We start from the raw sequence: 26,453 nt of genomic DNA on the forward strand, positions 1-26,453 counted from the left end.
TTTTATTTTTATTTTTTTGAGATAGGGTCTTACCACGTAGTTCAGGCTGGCCTTGAACTCACAATCTAGCCCAAGTTGGCCTCAAACTTGCAGCGATCCTCCTGCCACAGCCTCTGAAGTGCTTGGATTACAGTTGTTCACCACCTCACCAGGCAATAATTTTTTAAATTTTTAAATGTTTTGTTATTTCTCTCTTCATCTATTTTTTTTTGCGGGGGGGGGTTGAGTTTTTCTCTTCCCCTTTTTCCTCTTTTAACATTTTCTTCTTCATATCTTTCTTTTCCTGTTTTTTGCTTTTTGCTTTTTCTTCTTTTTTGTTCTTTTCTGTGACTGCCTTCTAATAATATTATTTTCCTTTTACTCCTCAATAGGACCCTCTACTCCACTTTTCTCTCCTCCTTCTCATCTTCCATTGATTAATTTATTTATTTTATTTATTCTTTTTTTTTTTTTTTTTTTTTTTTTGGTACCGGGGATCGAACTGGGGACCTTGCGCTTGCGAGGCAGGCACCGGAACCACTGAGCTAAATCCCCGGCCCTTACTGATTAATTTTTTAAATTTGGCTTTTTTCATTCTCCAGTTCCCTACCTTCTCTACCTTTACTAGTATAACAATTAAATTTTTTGAATCTTTAGATAACTAGTTAACTCTATGCTATTGCTGTTGAAAATTTTTTTGTTGTTAATGGAGGTAAAGTTATCCCATTTAGCAGATATTTACTGTAGGTCAACATTTGGGATCTATTTCGAAGAGACGGGGTACGGGGGCGGGGCGGGGAGCTGGTTTGATCCCGGGGCCCAGAACCGAGGCGTGGCGGAGTTTGAGAAGCCAGCAGCTCGGGTTCGGGTTCAGCGAGAGCGGCCCCATGGGCCGAAGTTCGGGGGTGGGGGGTGCGGAGCGCGCGGGGTGTTTGTGGGGGTCCTGGTCTTTGGCTTCTGGACTCGGTCCTGTTTCCACAGCGAACATGTCTTGGCCTGTCAGAAATAGGAAGGTTGTTGATTATTCACAGTTTCAGGAGTCTGCTGATGCAGATGAAGATTATGGAAGAGATTCAGGTCCTCCCACCAAGAAAATCCGATCATTTCCTCAAGAAGCTAAAAATAAGAGTCGGTCTGGAAAGAATTCACAGGAAGACAGTGAGGACTCAGGAGAAAAAGATGTGAAGACCAAGAAGGATGATTCGCATTCAGCAGAGGACAGTGAAGATGAAAAAGATGATCATAAAAATATGCGCCAGCAGCGGCAGGCAGCATCTATAAAGCAGCTTCTAACCAGAGAGAGATGCTCATGGAAGATGAGGGTAGTGAGGAAGAACCAGAAGAAGAGGATGAGGCACCATTCCAGGAGAATTCCGGCAGTGACGAGGATTTCCTAATGGAAGAAGATGATGACAGTGACCACGGCAGTTCAAAATAGAAAAACAAAAAGATGGTTAAGAAGTCCAAACCTAAGAGAAAAGAAAAGAAAATGCCCAAACCCAGACTACAGGCTACAGTGACGCCAAGTCCAGGGGCAGGCAAAGGGAAAGTGGGCCGCCCTACAGCTTCCAAGGCATCAGAGGAAAAGACTCCTCCCGAGGAAGAAGAGGGGCCCGAAAGCCCTTCGGAGAAGAAGGCCCCGGCCAACCCCCTCGCCTGAGAAGTCCGGAGATGAAGGATCTGAAGGTGAAGACCCGTCTGAGGAGGATTAAAAGCGCTCGTGGACTGGGAGAGATTTTATTTAAAAAGAAAAAAGTAAAAAAGGGGGAAGAAAGAGAACTACTTAAGATAGAACATGGTTTGGGCTATGGCTTGACTCAGGGGCTTTCAGTGCTTTTTTCTATTTGTTAAAAATAATTTCTCTCTCTTTCCCCTCTCTCCTCTCTCTTTCCGTCCTTCTCTTCCTCTCTTTCTCCAGAAAACCATTGTACACAGAAGTGTTTAAGTTACCTTTGTGTTTGCTGGTCTTCTCTTTGCCACCACCCCTATTTCCCAATGAAAGCCATGTCAGATTAATCACTGGATTGACTGCTTCATCCTTTTCTTTTTAATGGAAGATATACCACATGTGCAAAGCAATACAATCTGAGATGAAGACTATGGGAACTTTGCTGTGAGCTAAAATGATAGCAAGTTGAACAGTAATCAAAAAACATAGAAGGATTTTAGTTAAAAATAATTGCTTCTTTCTCTGCTTGGACGTCTAAAAAATCAGTTGTCCTCTATTATGAGTTTATATGTCTATATACATAAGTATAAATGTCTAAAAGAAATCACGACTCTAAACTTCCACTGATGAGTCCGGTAAGAGATTAAGGTGAATTCTGAATTGTTACTAAAAATACTCATATTTTTTACCTTAGTGAGTGGGTATGGAATGCTGGGATACTTGACCATGTTTGGGGGGATGGGTTCTCATTTCGTATTTCATCATTTATCTCAGAGAGACTTGGAGCCTATGATTCTTTTATCCTGCTAGTCTTTACAGAGCTTAGAAAGTACAGGGGCTGGCAAAACTGAAATCATGCTTGATTTCATACTTCATTCTGTAATGGGTCATGTTTTAAAAATATATATCCTGTTTTTGGATAACATTTTGCTAAGGATAAGAGAAAGGGGGGAACTCTAGGATTTAAATGGCAAGATGGATCTACACATCCCAGTGGGTTTCTTTTCAAACTGACAATGTTTAGTTAGGTTTTACGCAAATAAAAGTTCCAGTTAACGTGAAACTCAGTCACAAAGGGCTGGGATTTTTCCTCTATGAAAACAGAATTGAAATTCTTTTATGCTGTCAATGTGCATTCAGATCCCATGAACCACGCTCTGTTTTTATTTGGGGATAGAACATTTTCCTTTTTACACCCAGGTCTTCTAATTTCTTTGTAGAAACGTGCTATGAGATGCCTCTCTCCGCTTCCTGCTGCTCCATAGAACACTGCTTCGCACCGTGATCCAGTGCCCAGCAGCTCTGCTCTAGGACACTTCTGGGCTCTGTTCTCCACGCCCTAACGGGAGGAGAGGTGTCTTAAAGACCACTTTCACATTAAGTTGGTCGGATCCCCGCTTATTTCTTGTGTTTCTTAGGGCAGGAGACTGAGACTCAACTGGACTAGAGAACCCATGTGTTTTTAGGAGGCCCATGTGTTTTTAGGAGGCCCATGTGCCTCTGACAGCAGGCTTTGTCCATGCCTTAGGAGAATAAGTCGAGATAGATCTGCAGGTTTGATCCTCCACACCCTGACACTGTGCTGGTGGGAGCAAAGTTTAAGGGTCCACGTAGGTTAATAAATTGGAAAATTAGTGAAATTTTAAAAAAAACATTTGGTTTGTCTTAGTGTTTATACTATAATTATAGACCTTATTTCTATGGTTATATGTGGTACATTATTGGTTTGTAGGGTATATCAATATCCAGTTTATCTTAGATGCTATTACTGTTCCTGATTTTATTACTATAGCCCAGGTGATACAATTGTTGCTATTAATTATTGCTGTTAATTTCTCTGAATGCTAATGTCTGAATTGCCTTGTGTCATTAACAATACTCAGTCCATTCCCAGAGAACTTGGTCCTGAGCCAATTGCATTGCTTCCTCCCCTCCCAAATGAATGGAGGTGGTTAGATCCTAGGACGGAAGCAAGGGCCTATACTTAGCTTCACCCAGAGGGCATCACTGAAAAACAGACATTAACTGAAGAGGTCTCCATATTAGCCACAAAGCTTTCCACTGTAGTCAAACCTCATCACAAAAAACAAACAAAATGTAGAAACACAAGAAGACAAGGCAATAAAAGGTCTCCAAAAACTATCAACTCCCCCAAGCTGATCCAGGGGCATCAAAGGGGAGGAAATCAAAAGCTACATGGCCAAATTATTCAAAAGGATAACAGAGGAGATAACAAAAAGATCAATAGAGTGCTTGGCAAACTCAAAGAAGATGTAACTAAATAGATAATGGGCCTAGTAAACAAAATGATCAGCCAATCTACAGAAGACACTAATAAAAAATCTAACTGAGCTAAACAAAACAAACATAAAACATGAATGACCAGCATAGAAAAGAATTAGAGTCCATAAAAAGGTACCAAACAGATTTTCGGCAGATTAAAAATTCTATTGAAAGTCTGGGTAGCAGAAGTGACCAATGTGAGAACAGAGGGTCAGAACGAGAGAATAGGATTCTTCTTGGTGACCAATTAATGAGAGACACCTTAAAAGCAACAAGAGAATATGAAAAAATGGATCCAATAGCTGCTAGATGATGCAAAGAAGACTAATCTTAAATTAATTGGAATTAGTGAAAAAACAGAAAACACCACAAATGGCATAAAAAACTTGTTTACTGAAATAATAGCAGAAAAATTTCCAAATATGGGAAAAGAATTTAACATACAGAGAAGAATATAGAATCCTAAGTAGCTATGATCAGAAAAGAACTTCACAATATATCATAGCAAAATCCCAGAAATCTAATACAAGAATGGAATCGTAAAAGCTATTAAAGAAAAGCAATGAATCAGTTATGAAGATAAGCCATTAGAATTATAGCAGACTTCTCTACACAAACCTTAAAAGCCAGGAGAGCTTGGAGTGAAGGATTTCAAGCACTAAGAGAAAACAACTTCTAATCTAGACCGATATATCCTGCAAAACTAGCTTTTAAAATGGATGGACAAATTAGATATTTCCATAATAAAGAGCACCTAAAGAAATTCATGACCATCAAGCCAGCAGTCCAAAAAATTCTCAAGGATATCTTAGAAAGTGGCAATGAAGCTAACAGTGACAAAATGTCTAATGGGATGAATCCACCAGGTAGGGTGAGCAGTTAAGTAGAAGGGGAAGGAAGGGAATAAACAACAGGAAAATAACGCAATGCCAGGAATAAGTCAGTATCAGTAATTACTCTCAATATGAATAGTCTCAATGCCCCTGTCAAAAGACATGGGTTAGCAAAATGGATCAAAACACAAAATCTAGTAGTATGTTGTATACAGGAAACACATTTAACCCAAAGAGAAATCCATAGACTAAAAATCAAATAATAGAAAATAATATCCCATGCAATGAAATACTGAAAACAAGCAAGAGTACCTAAGCTATTTTTAGACAAAGTAGACTTCAAGCCAAAACTGACCAGAAGAGGCAGAGGCAAAGAAGGTCACTACATATTAGTTAAGAGAACAATACAACAGGAAGAGATAACAATTATTAGCATATATACACCAAATAACAGCATACCCAACTTCATAAAATGGACACTACTGACATAAAAGACCAGATAAACATCAACACAATTATAGCGGGGGACCTCAATACTCCTCTATCATGAATAGACCAAGTAGATAAAAAAAATCAACAAAGAAACATCAGAGTTGAACAAAGCCTTCAAACAAATGGACCTAATAGATATCTACAGAATGTTCCAACCAATAACAACAGAATACATTCTTCTCAGCAGCATATAGAACTTTCTCCAGGATAGAACATACTAGTCATAAAGCATGCTTAAGAAAATGCATATAATCAGATCACAGCACATTGAAAGTAGAAATCAGTGGCAAGAGAAAACACAGAAATTATGCAAATGCATGGAAATTAAACAATATACTCTTGAATAATCAATGGGCTACAGAAGAAATCAAAGAAGAGGTAAGATAGTTCTTAGAACTGAACAATAATGCCATTACAATATACTCAAACTTACAGGACACAGTGGAAGGAGTACTATGAGGGAAGTTTATGCCTGTGAATGCTTACATCAGAAAAACAGAGTGAGTCCAAATAAATACTCTAACAATGCATCTCAAGAAAAACAAGAAAGGGGCTGGGGATTTAGCTCAGTGGTTCTGCCGCCTGCCTTGAAAGCACAAGGACCCGAGTTTGATCCCTGGTACCAAAAAAAGAAAAGAAAAGAAAAGAAAAACAAGAAGAATCCAAATGCAAAGCTAGTATAAGGAAGGAGATTATAAAGAGCAGAATAGAAATCAATGAAATTGACACAAAAATAAAAAGAATCAGTTAATTAAAGAGCTGATTCTTTGACAAAATAAAAAAATAGACAAACCCATAGGGAGTCTCACCAAAAAAAAAAAGGACAGAAAAAACCCAAATTAATGCACTTAGAAAGGAACAAAGTGAAATTATAATGGACACTGCCTAAATCCAGAAGTTTTTGTTTGTTTGTTTTTTTGAGACAAGGTCTTGCTATGCAGTTCAGGCTGGCCTTGAACTCACTATGTAGCACAGGCTAGCCTCAAACTTCAGTCAATCCTCCTGCCTCAGCCTCCCAAGTGCTGGGATTACTGGCATGTACAACCACACCCAGTTTTTAAATCCAGATTATTAGTAACTGTTTCAAAAGCCTGTATGACAATAAGTTGGAAAATGAAGAAGAAATGGATATATTCCTAGATACATACTAATTACCAGAACTGAACCAAGAAGATTTAAAAGCCCTGAATAATCCAATAACAGACAATGAAATTGAAGCAATAATTTTAAAAACCTACCAACTAACAAAAGCCAATAACCCAATGGATTCACCACTGAATTCTAAAGAACTCCAGGGAAGATCTAACATCAATACTCCTCAAACTACTTAATGAAATTGAAAGGGAGAGAATACTCCCAAAGTCATTCCTAGAGGCAAGAATTACCCTGATTTCAAAAACAAAGACCCAACCAAAAAAGAGAACTACAGGCCAATGTCTTCAATGAATATGGATGCAAAAAACCCTCAACAAGATGGAAGCAAACATAATGCAACAAGTCATCAAATGATCATTCATCATGACCAAGCTGGCCTCATCCCAGGGATGCAAGGATGATTCAACATACACAAATCAATAAATGCAATATATCACATAAATAGAAACAAGGACAAAAATTATATGATCATCTCAGTGGATGCAGAGAAGAAGCCTTTAATAAACTCCAACATCCATTTCATGATAAAAACAATGAAGAGCCAGGCATGGTGACACACGCCTGTAATCCCATCACTTGAGAGGTTGAGGCAGGAGGATTGCCATGAGTTCAAGGCCAGCCTGGGCTACATAGTGAGTGTAAGGCCAGCCTGAACTACATACCAAAGTCTGTCTCAAAAAAACCCCCAGAAGTATAGAAATACCTTGTCTCAATCTGATAAAAGCCATTTATTACAAACCTACTGCCAACATCGTATTAAATGAAGAAAAGCTAGAAACTTTTCCTCTAAAATCAGAAACAAGACAAGGATGTTCACAATCACCACTCCTGTTCAGTATGGTATTGAAATATTAGCCAGAGTAATGAGGAAAGAGAAAGAAATAAAAGAGAAATGTATAGAAAAGGAAGAAGTCAGGGCTGGGGATTTAGCTCAGTGGCACTGTGCCTGCCTCCCAAGTGCAAGGTCCTAAGTTTGATTCCCAGTACCAAAAAAAAAAAAAAAAAAGAGAGAGAAGTCAAATTATTATCTGCAGATGACATGATCCTCTACTTATAAGACTCAAAAGAATTCCACCACGACAGGGATTTAGCTCAGCAGCACCACACCTGTCTCGTACGTGCAAGGTCCTGAGTTCGATCCCCAGTACCAGAAAAAAAAAAAAATCAGCCAAAAGACTACTAGAATAGTGAAATTCAGCAACATATCAAGATACAAAATAAACATACAAAAATCAATACCATTCCTGGCAAGCATAATGTCTCATGCCTGTAGTTCCAGTACTTGGGAGGCTGAGGCAGGAGGACTACTGTAAGTTTAAGGTCAGGCTGGCCTACATAGTGAGTTCAAGGCCATCCTGAACTACACAGTGAGACCCTGTCTCAAAGAAAACCAAACAAACAAAAAATACAATTCATGTACACCAATAATGAACTTACCAAGAAATAAATTAGGAAAACAATACCATTTACAATAGCATCAAGAAAAATTAAATATATAGGAATTAACCAAATCAAGGATGTGAAAGACAACAAAAACTACAGTATTCTGAAAAATGAGATTGAAGTGGGCATCAGAAAATGAAAAGATATCCCTGTTCCTGGATAGGCAGAACCAATATTGTCAAAATGGTTATACTTCCAAAACTGATATACAGATTTAATGCAAGTCCAATCAAATTACCAATAGCATTCCTCACAGAACTAGAGAAAACAACTGTAAAATTCATATGGAACCAGAAGAGACCCAGAATAGCAAAAGCAATTTTAGGCAACAAGAACAAGGCAGGGAACATCACAATCCTGGACTTGAAGTTATACTACAAAGCTAGTGATAAAAAACAGCATAGTACTGACACAAAAACAGATATGTGGATCAGTGGAACAGAATAGAGGAGGCAGAAAAAAACCCAAGCACATTTAACTATCTGATCTTTGATAAAGGGGCCAAAAACATACAATGGAGGAAAAACACTGGGAAAACTGGCTATTCACATGCAGAAGATTGAATCTAGACTTATATATCTCACCATGTACTAAAATAAAATCAAAATGGATCAAAGATCTAAATGTTAAAATAGAAAGAATCCACTGGAAGACAAAATAGATAAAGCTCTTGTAGACATAGGCAAGGACTTTCTGAACAGAACCCCAAATGTGCAAGAATCAACAAATGGGATCATATCAAAAAGGTCTGCACAGAAAAAAAAACAAAAAACCAAAAAACAGAATAGACAAAGTACAGAATGGGGAAAAATTTGCCAGCTATTCCTCAGGCAGAGGAATAATATTTAGAACATATAAAGAACTCAAAAATAATTAGACCACCAAAAATGAAAGACCTAATAAAAACAAATAGGCAACTGAAATGAATAGACACCTCTCAGAAGCACAAATGGCCATTAGATACATGAAGATATGTTCAACCTCTCTGGCCATTAGAGAAATGGAAGTTAAAACAAACCACGAGATTTTTCATTTTTGCCCAGAAATAATTGCTATCATCAAGAAATCAAATAATAGCTGGGCATGGTGGTGCACACCTGTAATCCCAGCGCTCGGGAGGCTGAGGCAGGAGGGTGTGAGTTCGAGGCCAGACTGGGCTACATAGTGAGCTTGAGGCCAGCCAAAACTACATAGTGAGACCCTGTCTCAAAAAACCAACCAAACAAACAAACAAATAATAATTAATATTTGCAAGGCTGCAGTGGGAAAGGAATTCTTCTACATTGTTGGTGGGAATATAACCAGCATAACCACTGTGGAAATCAGTTTGGAGGTTCCTCAAAAAACTATAACCAGAAGTTCCATTAAAACTAGGTATCATTCTGAAAGAGTTAAAAGACATGATATTACTGTAACACATGCATACCCATGTTTATCTCAGCATAAATCATAATAAATAAATCTTGGAAGTAGCCTATAGGTCTTTCAACAGTTGACTGGATAAAGAAAATGTGGTATTTATACATAATGGAGTATTACTCTGCCATAAAATAGGATAAATTTGAATCATTTGTAGGAAAATGATGTACCTTGAGACTATAATATTTAGTGAAATAAATCAGACATGGAAGCTTAAATATCACATAGTTTCTCTTATATGAGAAAATCAAAATATGAATAAAGAGCAAAATAAAAGATACATAATAGGAAGTAGGGAGATAAACCTTTTTCAAATGAGAAGGGTATCAAGAGGTGGAAGGAGGCTGGGTGTGGTGGCACACGCCTGTAATTCCAGCACTCAGGAGGCTGAGGCAGGAGGATCGCTGTGAGTTTGAGGCCAGGCTAAACTACATAGCAAGACCCTGTCCAAAAAAAAAAAAGGTGGAAGAATGGAAGAAAGAGAGAGGGAGGGAGGGAAAAGGGATGAAAAACATTAAGATGTGTTATATACATGTACCAACTCCTCACAAAGAAAGTAATCATTATGTACTGCAAACCTGTACCAATACAAGAAAAATTTTTAAAAACTGATAGCATGCACCTCCTTAAAATGCTAGGAGAATTATAGAAGTATAAAGCTATCAGAACAGTACCTGGCCAGAGGAAGCTCACAGAAGGGCTTGTTAAATAAATAAATGGAGTAGGGCACTGGAGAGGTAATTCAGCAGTAGAGTTCTTACACAGTGACCCCAGCACTGCAAAAAATCAATCAAACAATAAATAGGTCCGGGTGTAGCTCAGTTGCATCGGTCAGCTTTTCAGTTGCTGGGACAAAACATTTGACACAACGTTTTTTTAAGTTTTTATTTTTAATTGGTACATGTTTGCATTACTTAATGACTACATTTCTTGTGGGGAGTGGGTACAAGTACTAACACCTCTTAATTTTTTTTTCATCCTTTTTCCCTCCCTCCCTTCCTCTCCCTTCCTTTCATCTCTCGATCCCCTTCTCATATGAAAAAGATTTATCTCCCTCTTTCCTATTATATATCTATTAAGTTTGCTTTTTATTCATTTTTTCATTTTCTCATATCAGAGAAAGTATGCAATATTTAAGTTTCCATTATCTGATTTATTTCACTTAATATAGTCTCAAGGTGCACCCATTTTCCTGCAAATGACTCAAATGTATCTTTCTTCTATGGCAAAATTATATATAAATACCACATTTTCTTTATCCATTCATCTGTTGAAGGACCTATAGACTATTTTCAAGATTTAGCTATGATTTGTGCTACAATAAACATGGGTATGCATGTGTCACTGTAATATCATGTCTTTATCTCTTTGGGAAAGATATCTAAAAGGGGAATAGGTAGGTCGAATAGAATTTCTGGTTTTAGTTTTTTGAGGGGCCTCCATACTGATTTCCATAACGGTTATACTAGTTTACATTCCCACCAACAATGTAGAAGAATTCTTTTCTCCCTGCAACTTTTCAAGTATTTGTTATTATTTTATTTCTTGAAGATAGCTATTCTTTCTGGAATAAGATGGAGTCTTTTTCTTTTCCTTTGAGAGAAAGTCTCACTAGGTAGTTCAGGCTGGCCTTGAACTCACTATATAGCACAGGCTGGGCTCAAACTTTTGGCAATTCTCCTACCTCAGTCTCCCGAGTGCTGGAATCACAGGTGTGTGCCATCACACCTAGTAGAGTTTCTTTTTCTTTGGTACTAGGGATCGAACTCGGGACCACGTGCTTTTGAGGCAGGTGGCAGAACCACTGAGCTAAATCCCTGGCCCACACCTAGTATAGTATCCAAGATTTCAATCCATGGTTGGCTGGCCCTGAGGCAGAACGATCATAGCAGAAAACCATAGCAGAGAAAAGCTGCTCAAGTCATGGCAGCTTGGAAGCAGAGAGAAGGGGAAGAGCCAGTGAGAAAAGGGCCAGGGACAGGATATAGTCACCAAGGTTACGCACCCATGACCCACTTCCTCCACTAGACCATTCAGCCGTGAACTAACCCACCAATGGGTTAACCAGTCTTGAAAGCAAACCGGCCTAGTCTTGGTCACAATTCCATCACTCAAAGGAGGCCCAGCTTGTTTAGTCTGGACCTGGGACTGGAACTGCCTTGTCTGGTGCTCTCTGTCCCACCCGGCTGCGTGAGTCAGGCCGTGGCCTGAATGCTTCCCCCGAAGTGCATGTGTGGGAAACTCAGTCCCCACTCAGTTTTGAGTGGTGAGGCCTTTAAAGCAGCTTTCTAGGAAGTGAGGAAGGGAGGAAGTGAGGGCTTGTGTTCTCACGGACAGATTAATCTCATTTATGGCCACAGTGGTTTTGTAATAAGGGCGAGTTCCGCCCCCTCCTGCTCTCTTGAGTCCTCTCACCATGTGATGCCTCTGTCACGTTTAGCAGCAAGAAGGCCTTGACCAGATGCAGCCTTCAATCTTGGCCTTTCCAGCCTCCAGATACATGAGCCAAATAAACTTCTATTCTTTATAAATTACCTAGGATGCTGTATTCTAGTATAGCAGCACAAAGCAGACTAAGGCACAAGCCCCCACTTCCTCCTGTGGAGAGGCCTTACTGGTGGTCATGAGGACCTGTGAACGGTTGTGAACACCTGCCTAGCAACAAGGCTATTCTTCTCTACATCTCTTATGCTGTCTCATGCTCTGGCTCGGCTACAGTACTGCTTTGCATCCCTCTGTCCAAACAGCAGAGAGATTGAGACCATCTGCTGCCACCTGGATTCTTCCGGAGCCTTCCTGGGACATGTGGCTCCGGTGCTCTTGAACCATCCTGGCAGGAATTTCTCTGAGCAGTAACACCTGAAGGTTTGTGGGCTGGCTTCCGGCCAGATGTGGGCAGGGAGTGAGGAGGGCAGGAGGAACATAGAGAGCTTGGCCTTCCTCCAGCAAGGAGTTTAGGGGAACATTCAGCTGCCTGTGCACGTGACGGGTTTTTCAGCCTGCCGGGCCCAAGGCTGGCCCTCCCTTCCTTCTCTCCGCTGGTCTACCTTCCATCCCACTTTGCCTGGCTCTGGGGAGCTCAACCCCCATTCTGGGAGGAACTTCCACTGTTCTGAGCTACGGGGCAGGCCCACGTCTTTGAAACAAGTTCGGTGTCAGGACCCCAGGATGAAGCATTGACAGCCGGGAGAGACTGGAGACAGTAAGCACTATTTAACAGAGAGAAGAGAGCTGAGAATGAGGCCCAGAGAGGGGAAGGGGCTGGTCATCCCTTTAGCAAGTCAGAAGCAGAGCCAGGCTGGACCCTGTGTTCTTCCCACGGCCTCCTGATAAGGAATCGCCAAAAGCTGTGAGCTCTGTGGGGCTTGACGGTAAATCTCTGCCCTCTCCCTTCTTGGCTAACCCCTTATGTCCTGGGAAGCTGTAGTGCATCCAACCGATCTGGGGACATAGTGAAATCCATGTCCCATGGGGGATGTATATACCACTCACATCCCTGGAGGCCCTGGCCCTGGCCCTCTGGCCCTAGAGGCTCAGTGACGTGAAGGAAGGTCAGGACTAGTGGGGCAGGGTACACAGGCCCAGGGGGACCCTTCCTTTTCCTTAGCCCTGGGGCCTCCTTCTGCTGCCAGCTCTCTCATCTAGCAGGAGCCCATGACCCCAGACCTATATCTTGGCTTGGCACAGGAACCTGACGCCACTGGCTTTTCCACTAAGCCCTCTGTTTCCCCCGGGACATCTCTAAATAATTCTCTTGCTTGTCTACCTATCTGCTTGTTGGGCTGAACTCTAGCTCCTCACATAGGACAGCGAGGGTGACCGTGGCACTAGGCTCCTTTTGGGAGCCCATCTTTTTTAGGGTCCTTGGGGAGGAAGGGAGAGAATGCCACCTACAGGTGCAGCCTTAGGGTTGTCGTGCCCCCACCTCTCCTGCTGCTAACTGTGCTCACCTCTACCCACTGTGTGCTGTGTGGGGAACCCCAGGCCCTGGAGGAAACACAGCTTTTTGTCTCTGGCCAGATGCATCTCCTAACTCCACTGAGTGGCCTACTCACTAGTGGAGGCTTGGGGATTGGAGGGTGTAGGCAGCACTGTGCCAGCCCTGAGTCCTCTCATTCCAGTCAGCTATGGCCTTAGCCCAGCCAGTGCAGCCCTGTCCTGATGGAAGCAGGGGCTCACACGTGAGTGTGCTGTGGGGTTCCATGCAGAGCTCTGCACCCCACCCCAGGCTCCCAACCTGCTCCCCCTCAGCTCCCCTACTTATACAGCCCAAACTCTGCCCAGACGTGAGGGCCTCCTCTCAATCTCCAGCCCACACTGGCGGACTCATGACCCCCACAGGTGGGTCTCTTCGGCCCACCAGGGAACACCAAGGGGAAGATCAGTATGACTTTGCCCCCTCACTTTGGCATAGACAGGAGCTACTCCACCATAGCAGCCAAGCTGGCACTTGGGGGACCTTAGGTCTGTGATGCAGAAAGGCTGAGGCAAAGAGGGTCATCACTTTATTGTGGGGTCTGCAGTGTGGGTCCCAGGACCCCTCCTGCTGAGGGAAGGCCGAGCCTCCTAAGTGGGCCATCTGCCTGGCCTCCTGTGAGACTATTCTCTTCCCATCCCCTTGGTCCCAGGCTGAGCATTTTCACTGGCTCTTTGGGGGGCCCATGGCACCTCCACCACTTGCTGTTTCATGTGCTCAAGGGCATCCTCAATCAGTAGTACAGACTGAGGTGAGTGGCAGGTCACCTGGCACAGCAGGCCTGGGGCTCAGGCCCTGGGTCAGCAGCTGCAGAGCCCCAAGTAGAGGCAGCAGTGGGGAACCCAGCTATGCCATCCCCAGCCTCAAAGTCCAGACTCTCGTAGATGGTGGGGAGCGAGGTGCGCTGGCTCAGCCGCCGGCGCAGGCCGACTAGCAGGGGCTGGGGCAGTGAGGCCACATCCACATTGTTGCCCAGATCTACCCAGGCCAACACAGGGAATTTGGTGGTGTCTTTGACTGCCTCCGTGAGCTCACGGGCAGCAGCCTGAGTCAGCCGGTTGCCGTTGAGCAGGAGCTGGGTGAGGTGGGGTAGCAGCCAAAGGCTGGGCAGCAGCAGGTGCAGGAGCTCATCACTCAGCCCCGTGAAGCTCAGGTCCAGCACTGCCAGCCCGGCGCCATGGCTGCCCAGGTAGCGCGCTATGTGCTGCACGTCTCTCGCTGACAGCGGGATGCCCGAAAGGTCCACAGTCTCCCCGCCCGGCAGAGTCTTCTGGAGGCTGCTCTTGAGGCTGTGGGAAGATTGCGGTTGGGATGGCCTAAGCAAGGGCCCTGGGGCTAGGCAGGACCCTGGTGACCACAGACAATGATCCATCAGCGACAGCCCAGGCCCAGCCTGGCAAAGTCAGGTTCCAACTGCCATTTTCTAAATGTGTGGCCAAGGGCATGCTGGGAACCTCTCTGAGCCTCAGTTTCCTGGTGAAATGGGACAAGGCTGCTGTGAAGATTAAATGAAGGTTCCATGGTTGAACTATTACAGTAAGTCCCTGGCCTATGAACATTCAAGTTGCAAACTTTCACAGATTCATATAAGACTCACTTTGTCAGACTTGCGAACAAATCCAGCTTATAAACATTCTCCCGGAATGGAACTCGTTTGTAAGTCAGGGACTTACTCTATTATTACAAAACCTTACCTTGTGGCCAGCATCACCACCTCTGTTATATTTGTTATCTCACTTATTTTTATGCCAGGCCAAGGGGATAGGAATAATGACTCATTCTACTGAGGAGCAAACTGATGCTCAGAGTTGCGAAATAACTCTCCAATGACCACATATCACTAAGAGGGGACAGGCCTGAAGTCGAGGTGCTCTGACTCCTTAGCCCACATTTTTTCCCTGGGCCTGCTCTGAAGTCTGGTCCATCAGCGTGAGGGAAAAGCTTCCCATGAGGAGATGGAGTATCAGGCTGGTCCCCTTGCCTTTGGGTAGTGAGGGGGCAAGTGCTAGTGGGGTGGGGTGAGGACTTGTCCAGGGGGGAGGACTCCCTGTGTTCTAAGTTGGGAGAGACACTTGGAGACTGAGGAGAGTCTCCCTTGGAACAAATACGTGGGCTCCAGATTCCTCTTGGGCCATCAGAGGGACAGAAGGAGGTAGGAGACCAATAGGAGACATGTGCTAGGGCCTATTCCTGACTGTGGTTCTGGGGCCCTGGGCCTGCAGCGACTTCTGGGCTGGGCCTCTATGCATGAGGCTGTTGTGGAATGACGAGGGTGGGACCCCACAGCAGTGAGCTATCTGGTATCCTGGGGGCCTCAGTGTCTAGCAGCTTGGTGTTGGTGAACTCTCAAAGGGCTGCAGGACTATTAGGGAGAGTGTCTTGGCAAGACTTTGTCTCTCCCAGCCTCAGTTTCTTTCCTGTCCAATGGGAATAGTGACACAGAATGTGGCCCCCTCACCACTGGTTATGAAGATTTACCTGACACCTGCTGAGTTATCTCGGGTGGCAGGTAGGGAAGGGGGTCCAGGCCCTGAGATAGGTCAGGGATTGAGGAATGAGTGAATGACAGCAGGTGGACCATCCTGGAGGAAATGGAAGGCATTTTATACAGAGAAGGCAGCTTGGCTTGGGGTACATCTGCTGCCATGGGCCAGACTGGCTTCCAGGGATGGAGACTCAGTGCAGATGAAGATGAGCAAAGGGCAGGGTGAGACTGTAAGCGGCAGACTCTCAGTGAGAGATGTTCTGGTAACAACCTTGAAAGGGATGCTGAAGAGACAGTGAAGAGGGGCTGTGGCTGGGCTCCCCTTACCAGCTCGGGGTCTTCCTCTGGGGGAGGCTGGGTCCTCGCTCCCGCTTGGAATGAGGGGTGAGGTGGTAGATGAGCTGCCGGCAGATCTTGTCCGAGGATTTCCAGAGCTCATAGTCCTGTGGGGTGGGGGGCAGCGTTGTCAGGGTGAGACCAAGCCCCTCTCACCCCCACCATGGATTGATCTGGCCCAGAGCCAGGGGAGGCTGCCTGCTGAGAGCTGGACGGGCTGGTCCAAAGCCCAGACAATGGGCCCTTGTTCTCTGTTCTCAGGCCCAGGGCCGGCAGCTTCAGCGAGCAGCTGGTGGCCTGCTCACCCTCTGCACCCCCAGGGGACTTGCCACAGGGGGTCCAGACCAGGCCCCTCGAGGGAGCCCTGCTCCACTGACGCCAATCCCAGGGAATAGGAACAAGCCAGGTCAGCATGTTCTTCTTCCTCTCGTTCTCCAAGCTACACCATGCCTGTGTGCCTCGGTCTGGGCTGATAGGGCTGGGGGTGTAATGTTTTACAGCACTACATCCTGTCTCGCACAGTCCTAACTGGGCCCCTGCAGAGGCCCAGCTGGGGGTAGAATAACAGGGTGAGCTTTTCACAAAGCTGGCACCAGTCATGCTCCATTACCTGGAATATTCCTTTATACAGTCCCTCTGTTAATAGCACCAGGAGCATTCGACACGCACAGAGAGAGCAAGCCCTGGTGGTTACTTCAATAGCTGTGGGTAGCCAACTGTATCTGACGCCAGAGATGGCAGAGCCTACAGTGGGTACCCTTGTTTCATTTAGAGGATTCATTGTGACCAGGGCTCGGGAGCTGGTCCACACAGGCTGGGGCTGTGCCCCTGGTCATGGAAGGACATCGGCAGATGCTGTCGGGGCAGAGGGTGAAGGTGACAGGTGGTAGGCTCCAATTTAACATGAGGAGGGACATGCCTATGACTCAAGCTGCCATGGGAGGGACAGAGAGCACCATCCCCAAGGCTGTCCAAGCAGGATAGAGATAAGTAAACGGGGCTCCATCCTCTTCTGCCTCAGGAACTCAGAGGTTTCGAGTCCAGTTTTTAGTGAATTTGTCAGAACAACGTCCTACAGGGTCCCCATGTAACTTCTGCTCAGCTAGTGTCCCCAGGCCTGGGCACAGTGCTGCCACTGTGGAAATGAGTCTACCCTTACCTTCTTGGGGCACTGCAGGTCCCGGGCCAGGTTCACCAGCAGGTCATGGGAGATGGGGTCCACTAGATTGAGGAAGGTCACATTCCTGTAGAGGATGTCAGTGAGGAGGGTCCCCTCAAGGCCCAGATCCTGTGGGTGATGAAAAAGTAGGTGAGTGAGTCAGAGATTGGAGCCTTCTTTCTCCGGGCCAGTCAACCAGATGACCCTCCTATTGCTTCCTATGGCCCTACCTCCCTCCCTGAGGCTTGCTAGAGTCTCCCCAAGACAGTGACATAGCAGCAGGTGGACCTTTGGATGAGGAGCGGGTGGCACACCAGGGCCTTCATGGAGGCCATAGACAGATTACCGGTGGTGGCGTGTCTTGCTGTGGCACCTTTCCTTCTCTGGGGCTGTCTGCTCCTTTGAATGGCGATTTCTCCAAGATTCCTTTGGGGCCCTTTGCCTTCCCTCCTATCCCTGAGGTCTCCCAAGCTGCAGTCAACATTCCACCCTGTGGGGATGGGCCTGTCTCCCAGCTCGGATGTTCCAAAAACACTCAGACTCCGCATGTTCATCCCCTGCCCTGAAGCTGGCCTCATGTCCTGTGTGCCAGCTCAGTACACGGAGGGAGGGGGGCAACCTTGCCCACTTTCCCAGAAATCACCCAGCCCTTTTCCCTTGCCCTCTCTCCCCCAGCTCACTTAGTGAGCCCACTTTTTCCTCTCTACTGCTCTAGCCGAGGTTCAGGGCTCCACCCCTATGGGCCCCCTCCCAGGGTTTCCAGCCTCCCACATCCCTCCAGCTCAGGGCTGCTAGAGCATCTCTGAAATACACACCTGAACTTGATCCTCAACCCCTTTGGTGCAGATCAAGTGCTCTGGAAGTGAAATCAGAGACTTACACAGTCTGCAGGCTCTGCACTCCCTGTGCCTGCCCCTCCTCCTACCCTTCGATCAGATCTATGGCCAGGGCACTGACCTGGCCTTCCTGCCTTTGGTTCTTGCTTTCTCCTCTCCATTCTTGTAGAGCGAAACATCCTTCCAGAGGGTCCATTTAGAGGACACACTGACAGCTGCTGGCCCAGGCAGAGCCAGGAGGAGCCTCCAGCCTCCTCTGTGTGCCCTCCCTAAGCCCAAGACAATGACATGCCCTGTGTAGTCATCCTGGCCACAGAAAGACAGGCCAGCAACTGCTCCTGCTGGTTATGGGGCAGAAGAACCCTCTGCTAAGGTTCAAATCTCAACTGCTGAAACACAAAGCGGTGACCCAGCTAGTTTTGAAGTGGCCTTCTCTCTCTGTTGTTTCCAGGGAGAATGCCCAGCTGGTGCCTTGGGCTCCAGACACCATCCCAGACAGCAGTCTGTGCCTCTGGTTAGTCTGGATGATTGGGTACTGCACAGCTGTTTGTATTTTCAACATGGTTCAAGCCACAGATGCCAGCTAGGGAGATTCCAGAAGGAAGAAGGGGAGGCTGGTGAGTGGGCAGACCCAGACAGGGCCCCAGACCAAAGCCTGCCTTCACTGGTCTGGACAGCTCCGCTTAAAGGGCCAGCTCCACCTTTCCAGCCCACTGAGCTCAAAGAAAGGAAACCTGGGGCTGGAGGAGGAGCAGGCCTCCTCTAAGCCTGGCTCCCACTCTCCCAGTTTCCTCTGTGGACCACTTCTTTCCATGCCTCAGTTTCCCCATCTCCACCCACCTACCTTCTAGAGGCTAAACATCTGCACGCATGGCTGATTTCAGCTACAGGATTGGGCAGGTGGTGCCAGCTGCTGCAGGGAATGGGAACTAGGTAGAGTGAGAAGTAGTTCACCCATGGGGTGGTGCTGGACCCCACATCCCTGAGCTCAAGGCTCAGGATCTCAGGCTAGAGCACCTGATGTGGAACCAGAGTCCTCACTTGCCCAAATATGACACTGTGATGTGCAGACACTGGCCTTGTGTACTCAGTGGGAACCAGCTGCCTGTTAGGAGGATGCATGCCTTGTGGCTTTGTCTGCACTGCCATAGTGCCTCCGTGTGCACCTGCAGACCATCTGGGCTGTCACTTCCCAGAGTCCAGTGCTTCCCCTCGTCTGGAGGAGGAAGAAGCTGCCCTCTTCCCATTGTCCTTCAATACACCCCCATCCAGTCCTCTTCTTTCCCTCCCAAGGCCTGAATGTGGGCTCAACTCCAGGCCGGGGCACCTTCAACACACAACAGACCCCAGACAGAGCCCTGACGCAGCGGCCCTCTCCTCCGTGCACAGTCTGCCAGCCTCACCAGCGGTCTCTCCAGCCCGCGCTCTTCCTCAGCCCCTGCAGCCCATCTTGCCCTCGGAACCCACCCTCCCCGCAGCCTGCAGCCCCGGCCCCTCCCAGCCCATCCCCGGCCGCCCGCTCCTTCTCTCGCCTGGCGCAGAAGGCGCAGCAGCTGCCGGGCGCGCTCCGGCCGCCGCTCGCGGAGAGTGGACTGGATCTCGCGGAGCCAGCGCACCCGGCGCTCGTAGGGAGCGGGCCCGCTGCCTGCCGCCGCCCCGGCCCCTGAGCCCGCCTCGGGCCCGGCCCGCCGACCCAGCCGCGCCCCCATGGCCGCAGAGAGGCGGGCACCGGGCAGGCGGGCGGGAGGCTGGGCGGTCTGCGCCGCACCCCGCCCCGTTCCCGCCCCTCCCCGGCTGGCCCCGGGTGCGCGGGGTGCGGAGCGCCGGCTCCAAGGCTGGGCGCCCGGGCTCTGCAGATCCGGCGTGGGGGTAGGGGGGCTCCTCGCTTTAGCAAGGGTGTAGCTGAAGAGGGCCCCGCCCGCATTGGACCTGGCGTTGGAGCTCTTCCCAGAGAGACGCTGAGCTGGCCAGGACGTGGTGGCGTTTGGCACCTCTCTACGCTCTGCTCCAGTGCTGCCTGGGGCAGTAGTCGCTTTGAACAAGCAAAGAGCGCAGCAGGCAGCAGGCGGGGGTGGGGGTGCCTTTTGGCAGCACGATTCAATCCCAGCACCTGCTTTCAGGAATCGCCCCTGCAGTAGGCATTTGTGTCTGACCTGTCCACACTGCATACATACTAAGGCACTGACAAATACTTAATCCCACTCCCTTCTTCCCCTGGAGCCCGCCCTCTCAGACCCCTTCCCTGGAAGATGAGCAGGCCTGCTGAGGCCCACTGGTGAACTGTTAAGCCCAGCTCTGGGCAGGCTGGCAGTGGGCCAGCTGCATCTGCCCCTGGCTCCAGACTTCCTGCCTGACAAGGGGAGGGACAGCCCTCAGTGTGAGGAGGGGGCCCTTGCTCCTCCAGGAACCCACCCAGCTTGATGGGGCCTTCCACAGCAGTCCCTATTGGAGGCCTCCTGCTCCCTGAAGCCCCCTACACCAGTTCCGGGCTCCTCACATTACCTGGGTGGGGGACATTTGTGGCACTGAGCCCCAACCCTCCTTCCCCGAGAAGAGGAGTATGTTTGAGGCCTGTGAGGCTGGGATACCTTGCTGGGCAAGTGTGCATGACAGGAAATCTGCCCGAGGGCCTATAGTGACTGACAACTGCCAGGATGCTTTCTTTGGGTCAAGCATTGTTCGCCCAGGGGTTGGGCGTGGCCTTCAGGGTGCCAGGCTTTGTGATCCCTGCAATGAACCCCTTAGGCAGAGGACAACAGAATGGCATAGTCTCAACCAACCTCTGACCCTCCAACTCCTGTTGGGCCAATTCCTGTGCCCCCTTCTCCCAAGCAGCCTCCCCTCCCCTCCTGTGCAGCCAGTATTGTCCTGGGGCCACCTTGGCACAGCAGGTTTCCTCCCTGACAAGCCTTCGTGACTGCCCAGTCAGCCTTTCCCCAGGGCCAATGCGCTGTTGCTGAATTGACACTGGGATGGGGCCAGAGCTTTAAGCAGTAGCCCTAGTACCTGAGGGACCTCTCAGATCCCCTGTCCAGAGCTGCCTGCCAGGTAAGCCCTCCTTCTCCTCCCCTGTATCCAGAGCACTGGGGCCAGACCTGGATGGTTCCCAGATCCTGACCATGTCATTCCAGAGGCTGAGCCAGGCCTGGACATTGTCGCCTTGAATGTGAGAAGACTGAGGTAGGAGGGAGAAATGAGGGGAGAGAGGGCTGAGCATTAGTGTCAGGAAGGGGGCAACCTAGGCAGTGCCATAGGGGGATGCCCAGAAACATAGTCTTGTGGAAAGCAGAGAACTGCCCCAGCCCCACCTCTGTGTCCCTGTTGGAGAAATTCCTGGAGGACATTTTTCCAGGAAAGGAGGGAGGCTGGTGTCTGGGCACATATTCCTGGATGGGCTTCCCTTAGCCTGCTGCAGAGGGTGTCTTGGGTGAGCTGGCTCTCGGGAGTGTTTCTGGCTTAGTCTGACTTGGAGAGAGCTGTCCACTTAGGGGTGGGAACATCCTGCCACTCTGCCAGCCTCCACGTGTATTAAGGCTGCTGGTCCTCCCTGGAGTTGCCCTGGACAGCAGTTTGTGGAGACCCCATCGGGTAGGGGGAGCACTTCAATGTTGTCCTCAGCCCCTACGGATGATGTGGGGCTTCAGGGGGTGGCCCTGGATCCTTCAGGGTAGCCCAGTGAGGCAGCGAGGTAGGAATGTGGGGGACCTGAGTCATATAGGGTGGATACAGCCAAACTCCAGGCTTTGAGGAGAGGTATTGGTGACAGCCACACTTTGGGTGTTCTAAGTCCTCAGTTACCCATATGTGACCCAGTTGGAGTGATGGGGAACCGAGGTCTGGGTGAACTGCAGGTTGAGTGGAGAGCTGTGGCTGGGACTGAAACTGGACATACCCCATCTTTGGACCCTCTTTTCATCCAAGTTGGAAGGGCAACTCAGTGCTGGTGTTATCTCGGGAAGTAGCCAAGTGACACAGAGCTTCCTGCTAACCATAACAAACAAGATGCCGAATAGTTTCTGGAACCTTCACTAGGAGGAAGGAGTCAGATAGAAATTCTACGGAGACTAACTTTCCCTTATGCTTGCTCTACAGGGATGGGTTGTCAGTCTTCTGTAGGACCAAGAATTGTCATCGGGCTGAGGGAGGCATGGGGTGGGGCTGTCACAGGTATATGCGCAGGGTCTGGATTCAAATCCCCTGGGCTGCCCTTTGTTGAGTGTGTGACCATAGATAGGTAGGCAGCTGTATTAGTTTCCCGTGGCTGCTATAATAAATTACCACAAAGTCAGTGGCTTAAAACAACAGTTCTGGAGATAAGCCTGAAATCAAGAAGTAGGCAGGGCTGTACTGCCTGAGGCTCTGAGCCAGGGTCCATCCTTGCCTCTTCCAGTTCCTGGTGGTTTCCGGCAATCCTTAAATTCTTTAACTCAAAAAAGCATCATTCTAAACTCTGCCTCCTTTGTCACATGGTCTTCTCTCCCCCTTGTGATTCTCTTCCTGTGGTTTATAAGGGCACTAGTTACTCAATTTATGGTCCACCCTAATCCAGCATGACCTCATCTTATCTAATTACTTCTGCAAAGATTCTTTCTAAATAAGGTCAGTCAGATTCTGGGCTTTCAAGTAGACATGAACTTGGGTTGGGGGAAGATACTGTTCAACCTACTATCACAGCCTCCGCAAACCTGTTTCCTCTGTTTTCCTCTGTAAAATGAGGAAAATAAAATGCCCATCTGGCATAGGTGTCATGGAGCACACAGCAGCCCAGCACATTTTATTGACAAATATTCTACGGCTTTCCTTTTTCTTTTGTGGTATTAGGGTTTGAACCCAGGGCCTTGTGCGTACTAGGCAAGCTGTCTGCCACTGAGTTGCACCTTAGCCCCTCTTCTCTGGTTTTATACTGAGTCTTCCCAGCCAGCCCATGGCCAGCATCTGTCCATTCAGTGATGATTACTGAACACTACATGTACTTTGGAGACTAAGGCAGACATGAGGTGGCAGTAAAGCCAGCTCACAGAGTGGGGCAGCTGGGACAGAGACAAAGGAGGGCTCTGGAGATGGTATCGAGGTGGGGGTCTGAAGGAAGAGTGCTTCCCACCATGGTGGTAGCCCTACAAAAATTCCTGGAGGGGGCACTGAGTGCAGAGGAATGGGCAAGAACCAGCAAGGCAAGAATTTATCTCCAGGGCAAAAGGAGCCTTTGAAAGGTTTTTTAGTTGGGGAGGAACTTGCTCGGATTTGCATGCTAAGCACTGGGGGGGCATGAGGTAAACAACAGCAAAGTTGCAACCTATGACTAGGAGCCAACCAAGTGATAGGGGTGGCTGTGGAGGCTGGGAGATCAAATGCAGCTGAGAGGGGGTGTACTAAAGGTTGGAACAACTGGAAAGGATGAGTGAGGACTTAGGAGTCCCATGTGGGGCTGGACTCTGGCTTGTGTGGCCAGGGAGGCCCGGGGAAGGTAGTTGCTTACCTCAGGTTTGGGCTTGTCGACCTGGGTATCTGAAACCTCAGCCAGTGGGTTCAGTCAGACTCACTGTTCTAACAGCCCAGCATCCAAGAGGCCAGGGAGGCAGAAGAGGCACCACGACAGACAGAGCTCCCAACAGCTCTGGAAGCCTAGGTGAGCCAAGCAGGGTGTGTGTGGAAAGTGTTGGGCAGCGTGGGCATCAGTGAAGTCATAGGTTCTTGTGTTTGGACAGGCGGGCTTGGGGTGTGACCCAAGAGGCCTGAGACGGGATGGTTTGGTTCTCGTGGAGACCGGGCCCTGTGATGGGATGGGGCCTGAGACACAGACACAACTCAGCCTTTCTCCCTCAACTCCCTGGAGCTTGCAGACACGGCAGATAATTACCCGGTGATGTGATAAATGTCACCTGGAGAGGGTTCTGTGGGCAGAGAGGACAGAATGGCCAGGATGGGAGGCACTCGAGGCCTCTGCTCTGAGCTGTTCAGCAGGCAGGGACAGAGGTGGCTACAGACATAGGTGCTGGATCCAGGCCAGCCCTGTGAGGCCTTGGAGGTAGAGGGTGGCTCAGGCAGTCTGTGCACAGCCATCTCAGTGAATCTATACAAAACTCTCCCCGATCTCCAGATGGGAAACTGAGGCCAGCAGAGGAAGAGCTGTCCAGATCCCGGTGCCAAATGTGAGTCACATTTGAACCTAGGGATGCTAGGACCCACTCCCCTGCCATCCTGGCTCTGAGTTGGGGAGTTGAACTAGGTGCAAGGGCAGACCTGCAGCCGGATGCTCCTGGGCCTTAACGAGCTGACAATTCTGGAGGCCCACACGCTTGGCTGAGCTCCAGTCTCTGTCCTCATGTTAAAGGTGAGTGCTTCGGCAGGGAATGCTGCAAGTGGTGCTAAGAGCTGTCAGCCAGGCACTGGGGCCACAGGAGCTCTGCCCATGCTGTGCTTAGCTTCCTACTCTTACCAGGTTGGAGGGTGCTGCAGTCTCCTGAGCAAAGAATTGGTCAAGACAAGCCCAAGAGAAAGTGAGATTTTACATTTATTATAGCTCAGTGGTTCCGCTGCCTGCCTCACAAGTGCAAGGGCCCATGTTCGATCTTTGGTGAAAGGAAGGAAGGAAAGAAAGAAAGAAAGAAAGAAAGAAAGAAAGAAAGAAAGAAAGAAAGAAAGAAAGAAAGAAAGAAAGAAAGAAGGGCTCCCTGCAGAATAAGAACAGAACACCATAGCAGATTTTGTATCTCCCACACCTCATGTCAGGTCTAGGCCATCCTTTCCAAAACCGCTCAGGTTCTGCAAGAACTCCATAAGCAGGGCTTTGGGAACTGTTTTGCACATGTGCTCTGGGATTCTGCAATTAACAGGTCGTGCCTACTTCCCCTGCCAGTCTGCCATGCCCTAATCTCCTGCCTCACCCCCACCACTGGGTAACACCAGCTCCTTCAATGAGCTGGGTTCTTCTTTCCATCTCTTCAGTCTGCTCTGTGTGGCTCTCAGACTCTGTGGCCAGGTAGCCACACAGTCTAGGTGTTCCTGTTTCTCTGCTCTCTGGCTTCAGAGAGTTATCAGGGTCCGAGGCCAGGCCCTCCAGCCACAAGCTGACTCTTACAGTTTTCAGAAAGCATTACAAAGAGGCAAACTGGGACTTGGTGCTGTGGAAAACTTGCTAACTACCTGCTGTCTTTAGAGACAGTGAGCTCCCTGTGGGGGCAGGCGCATAAGTTTTTCTGGGCTACTAGAAGATCAGACCAAACATTTGAGGTTCTGTGATTCTAAAGTTGATTGAGATGCTATGAGGTTTGGGCTAGGTGTGATGGTGCACTCCTATTATCCCAGCTAGTTGGGAGGGTGAAGCAGGATTGCAAGTTTAAAGCCAGCCTGGGCAATTTAGTGAGATTGTTTTAAAATAAAAAGAGGCTGGGCCAGGGATTTAGCTCAGTGTTTCTGCCCCCTGCCTCGGAAGCACAAGGTCTCGAGTTCAATCCCCAGTACCAAAAGAAATAAAATAAAAAAAGGCAGGGTGGCCCATGCCTGCAATCCCAGCACTTGGGAGGCTGAGGCAGGAGGATCGCTGGGAGTTTGAGCCCAGCCTGGACTACCTAGTGAGTTCAAGGCCTACCTGCACTATATAGCAAAACCCTGTCTCAAAAATAAATAAATAAAATGTGGGAGAAAAAAAAAAATAAAGAAGCAGGGGGTGGAGGGTCTGAGGACATAGCTCAGTGGTCTCTGGGCTCAATCCCCAGTATATTTTTATTTGTTTATTTAGTACCAGGGATCAAACTCAGGTTCTTGTGCTTGTGCAGCAGGTGGCGAAACCACTGAGCTAAATCGCCAGCCTTCCCATTATTTTTAAAAAGGCTATAATACTTGGATTTGAAGTCAGTTTCATCCCACCAGTTTGCTAAATGGGAGACACAAAAATGTCCTTGATGATATCTGGTTTCCTGGCTCCCAAGGGTTGCTGAGATCCTGTCCCAGCAGTTCTGGAGGATGGAGCAAGTTTGGACACACTCATTTTGCTTATTCACAGTGAGGCTGCAGTTCAGTGTGTCAGGGCTCTATCCCTGCCCTTTGAGAGGCCCATTCGAGACTCTGGAGTTCCTGACACTTCCTGGTACTCATGAAGTCAGCTTCCTGGGCCTGACAGAGAGGTAGGGCTTTGTGGATGCTGCAGTGAGATAGATACCAGTTCCAGGAGGTGGTTTGCATGGTTTTTCCCATCTTGTAGGTCTTCATCCTCCTGAGTGGCTTTGGGCAGGTCCCTTTCATCCCAGCCTTTGGTTTCTGTGTTGAGAGCACACTTCTTCCCCTACTGGAGTCTTTTTTTCTCAAAAGCAGGAATGGGACGGCCCTGACCCTTTGGAGTAGTAGAAAGGGCCTTGGAGGCTACTGCAAGTCCATTTCTCTGTAGGAAAG

The 26,453-nt window shown here is 48.0% G+C and overlaps 1 protein-coding gene and 1 pseudogene across 4 annotated transcripts; one reads left to right on the forward strand and one right to left on the reverse strand.

The window, feature by feature from the left end:
- Window positions 1-767: 767 nt before the first annotated feature.
- On the forward strand, window positions 768-2,003 carry LOC101721792 (nuclear ubiquitous casein and cyclin-dependent kinase substrate 1 pseudogene; annotated as a pseudogene).
- An 11,762-nt stretch (window positions 2,004-13,765) lies between these two features.
- Window positions 13,766-19,778, reverse strand: Lrrc75b (leucine rich repeat containing 75B). 4 transcript variants are annotated; one of them, XM_021257275.2, is made up of 5 exons: window positions 18,187-19,509; window positions 18,045-18,085; window positions 17,230-17,358; window positions 16,062-16,177; window positions 13,766-14,538 (listed from the first exon to the last, which is right to left on the reverse strand). In XM_021257275.2, exons 1-5 carry the CDS (start codon window positions 18,242-18,244, stop codon window positions 14,013-14,015), a joined length of 870 nt encoding a protein of 289 aa, XP_021112934.1. In that variant the 5' UTR covers window positions 18,245-19,509; the 3' UTR covers window positions 13,766-14,012. The 4 variants fall into 4 exon arrangements, with proteins under 4 accessions (XP_021112934.1, XP_004843613.1, XP_004843616.1 ...); XM_004843556.4 differs by lacking the exons at window positions 18,045-18,085; window positions 18,187-19,509 and adding an exon at window positions 19,598-19,778; XM_004843559.4 differs by lacking the exon at window positions 18,045-18,085.
- Between the last annotated feature and the right edge of the window lie 6,675 nt (window positions 19,779-26,453).

Source organism: Heterocephalus glaber, unplaced genomic scaffold (genome assembly GCF_053883595.1).
Source record: "Heterocephalus glaber isolate CG9 unplaced genomic scaffold, H.glaber_assembly_v1.0 deba00001687, whole genome shotgun sequence".
Taxonomy (NCBI): domain Eukaryota; kingdom Metazoa; phylum Chordata; class Mammalia; order Rodentia; family Bathyergidae; genus Heterocephalus; species Heterocephalus glaber.

Excerpts from the sequence above, each read along its gene's own strand:
- Lrrc75b (XM_004843556.4), bottom strand. The coding sequence starts at position 19,774 with ATGGGGGCGCGGCTGGGTCGGCGGGCCGGGCCCGAGGCGGGCTCAGGG. Across the intron at positions 16,178-17,229 it reads ACCTGCAGTGCCCCAAGAAG|GACTATGAGCTCTGGAAATC; the intron begins GTAAGGGTAGAC and ends CCCACCCCACAG. Across the intron at positions 14,539-16,061 it reads CAGAGGAAGACCCCGAGCTG|CCTCAAGAGCAGCCTCCAGA; the intron begins GTAAGGGGAGCC and ends ATCTTCCCACAG.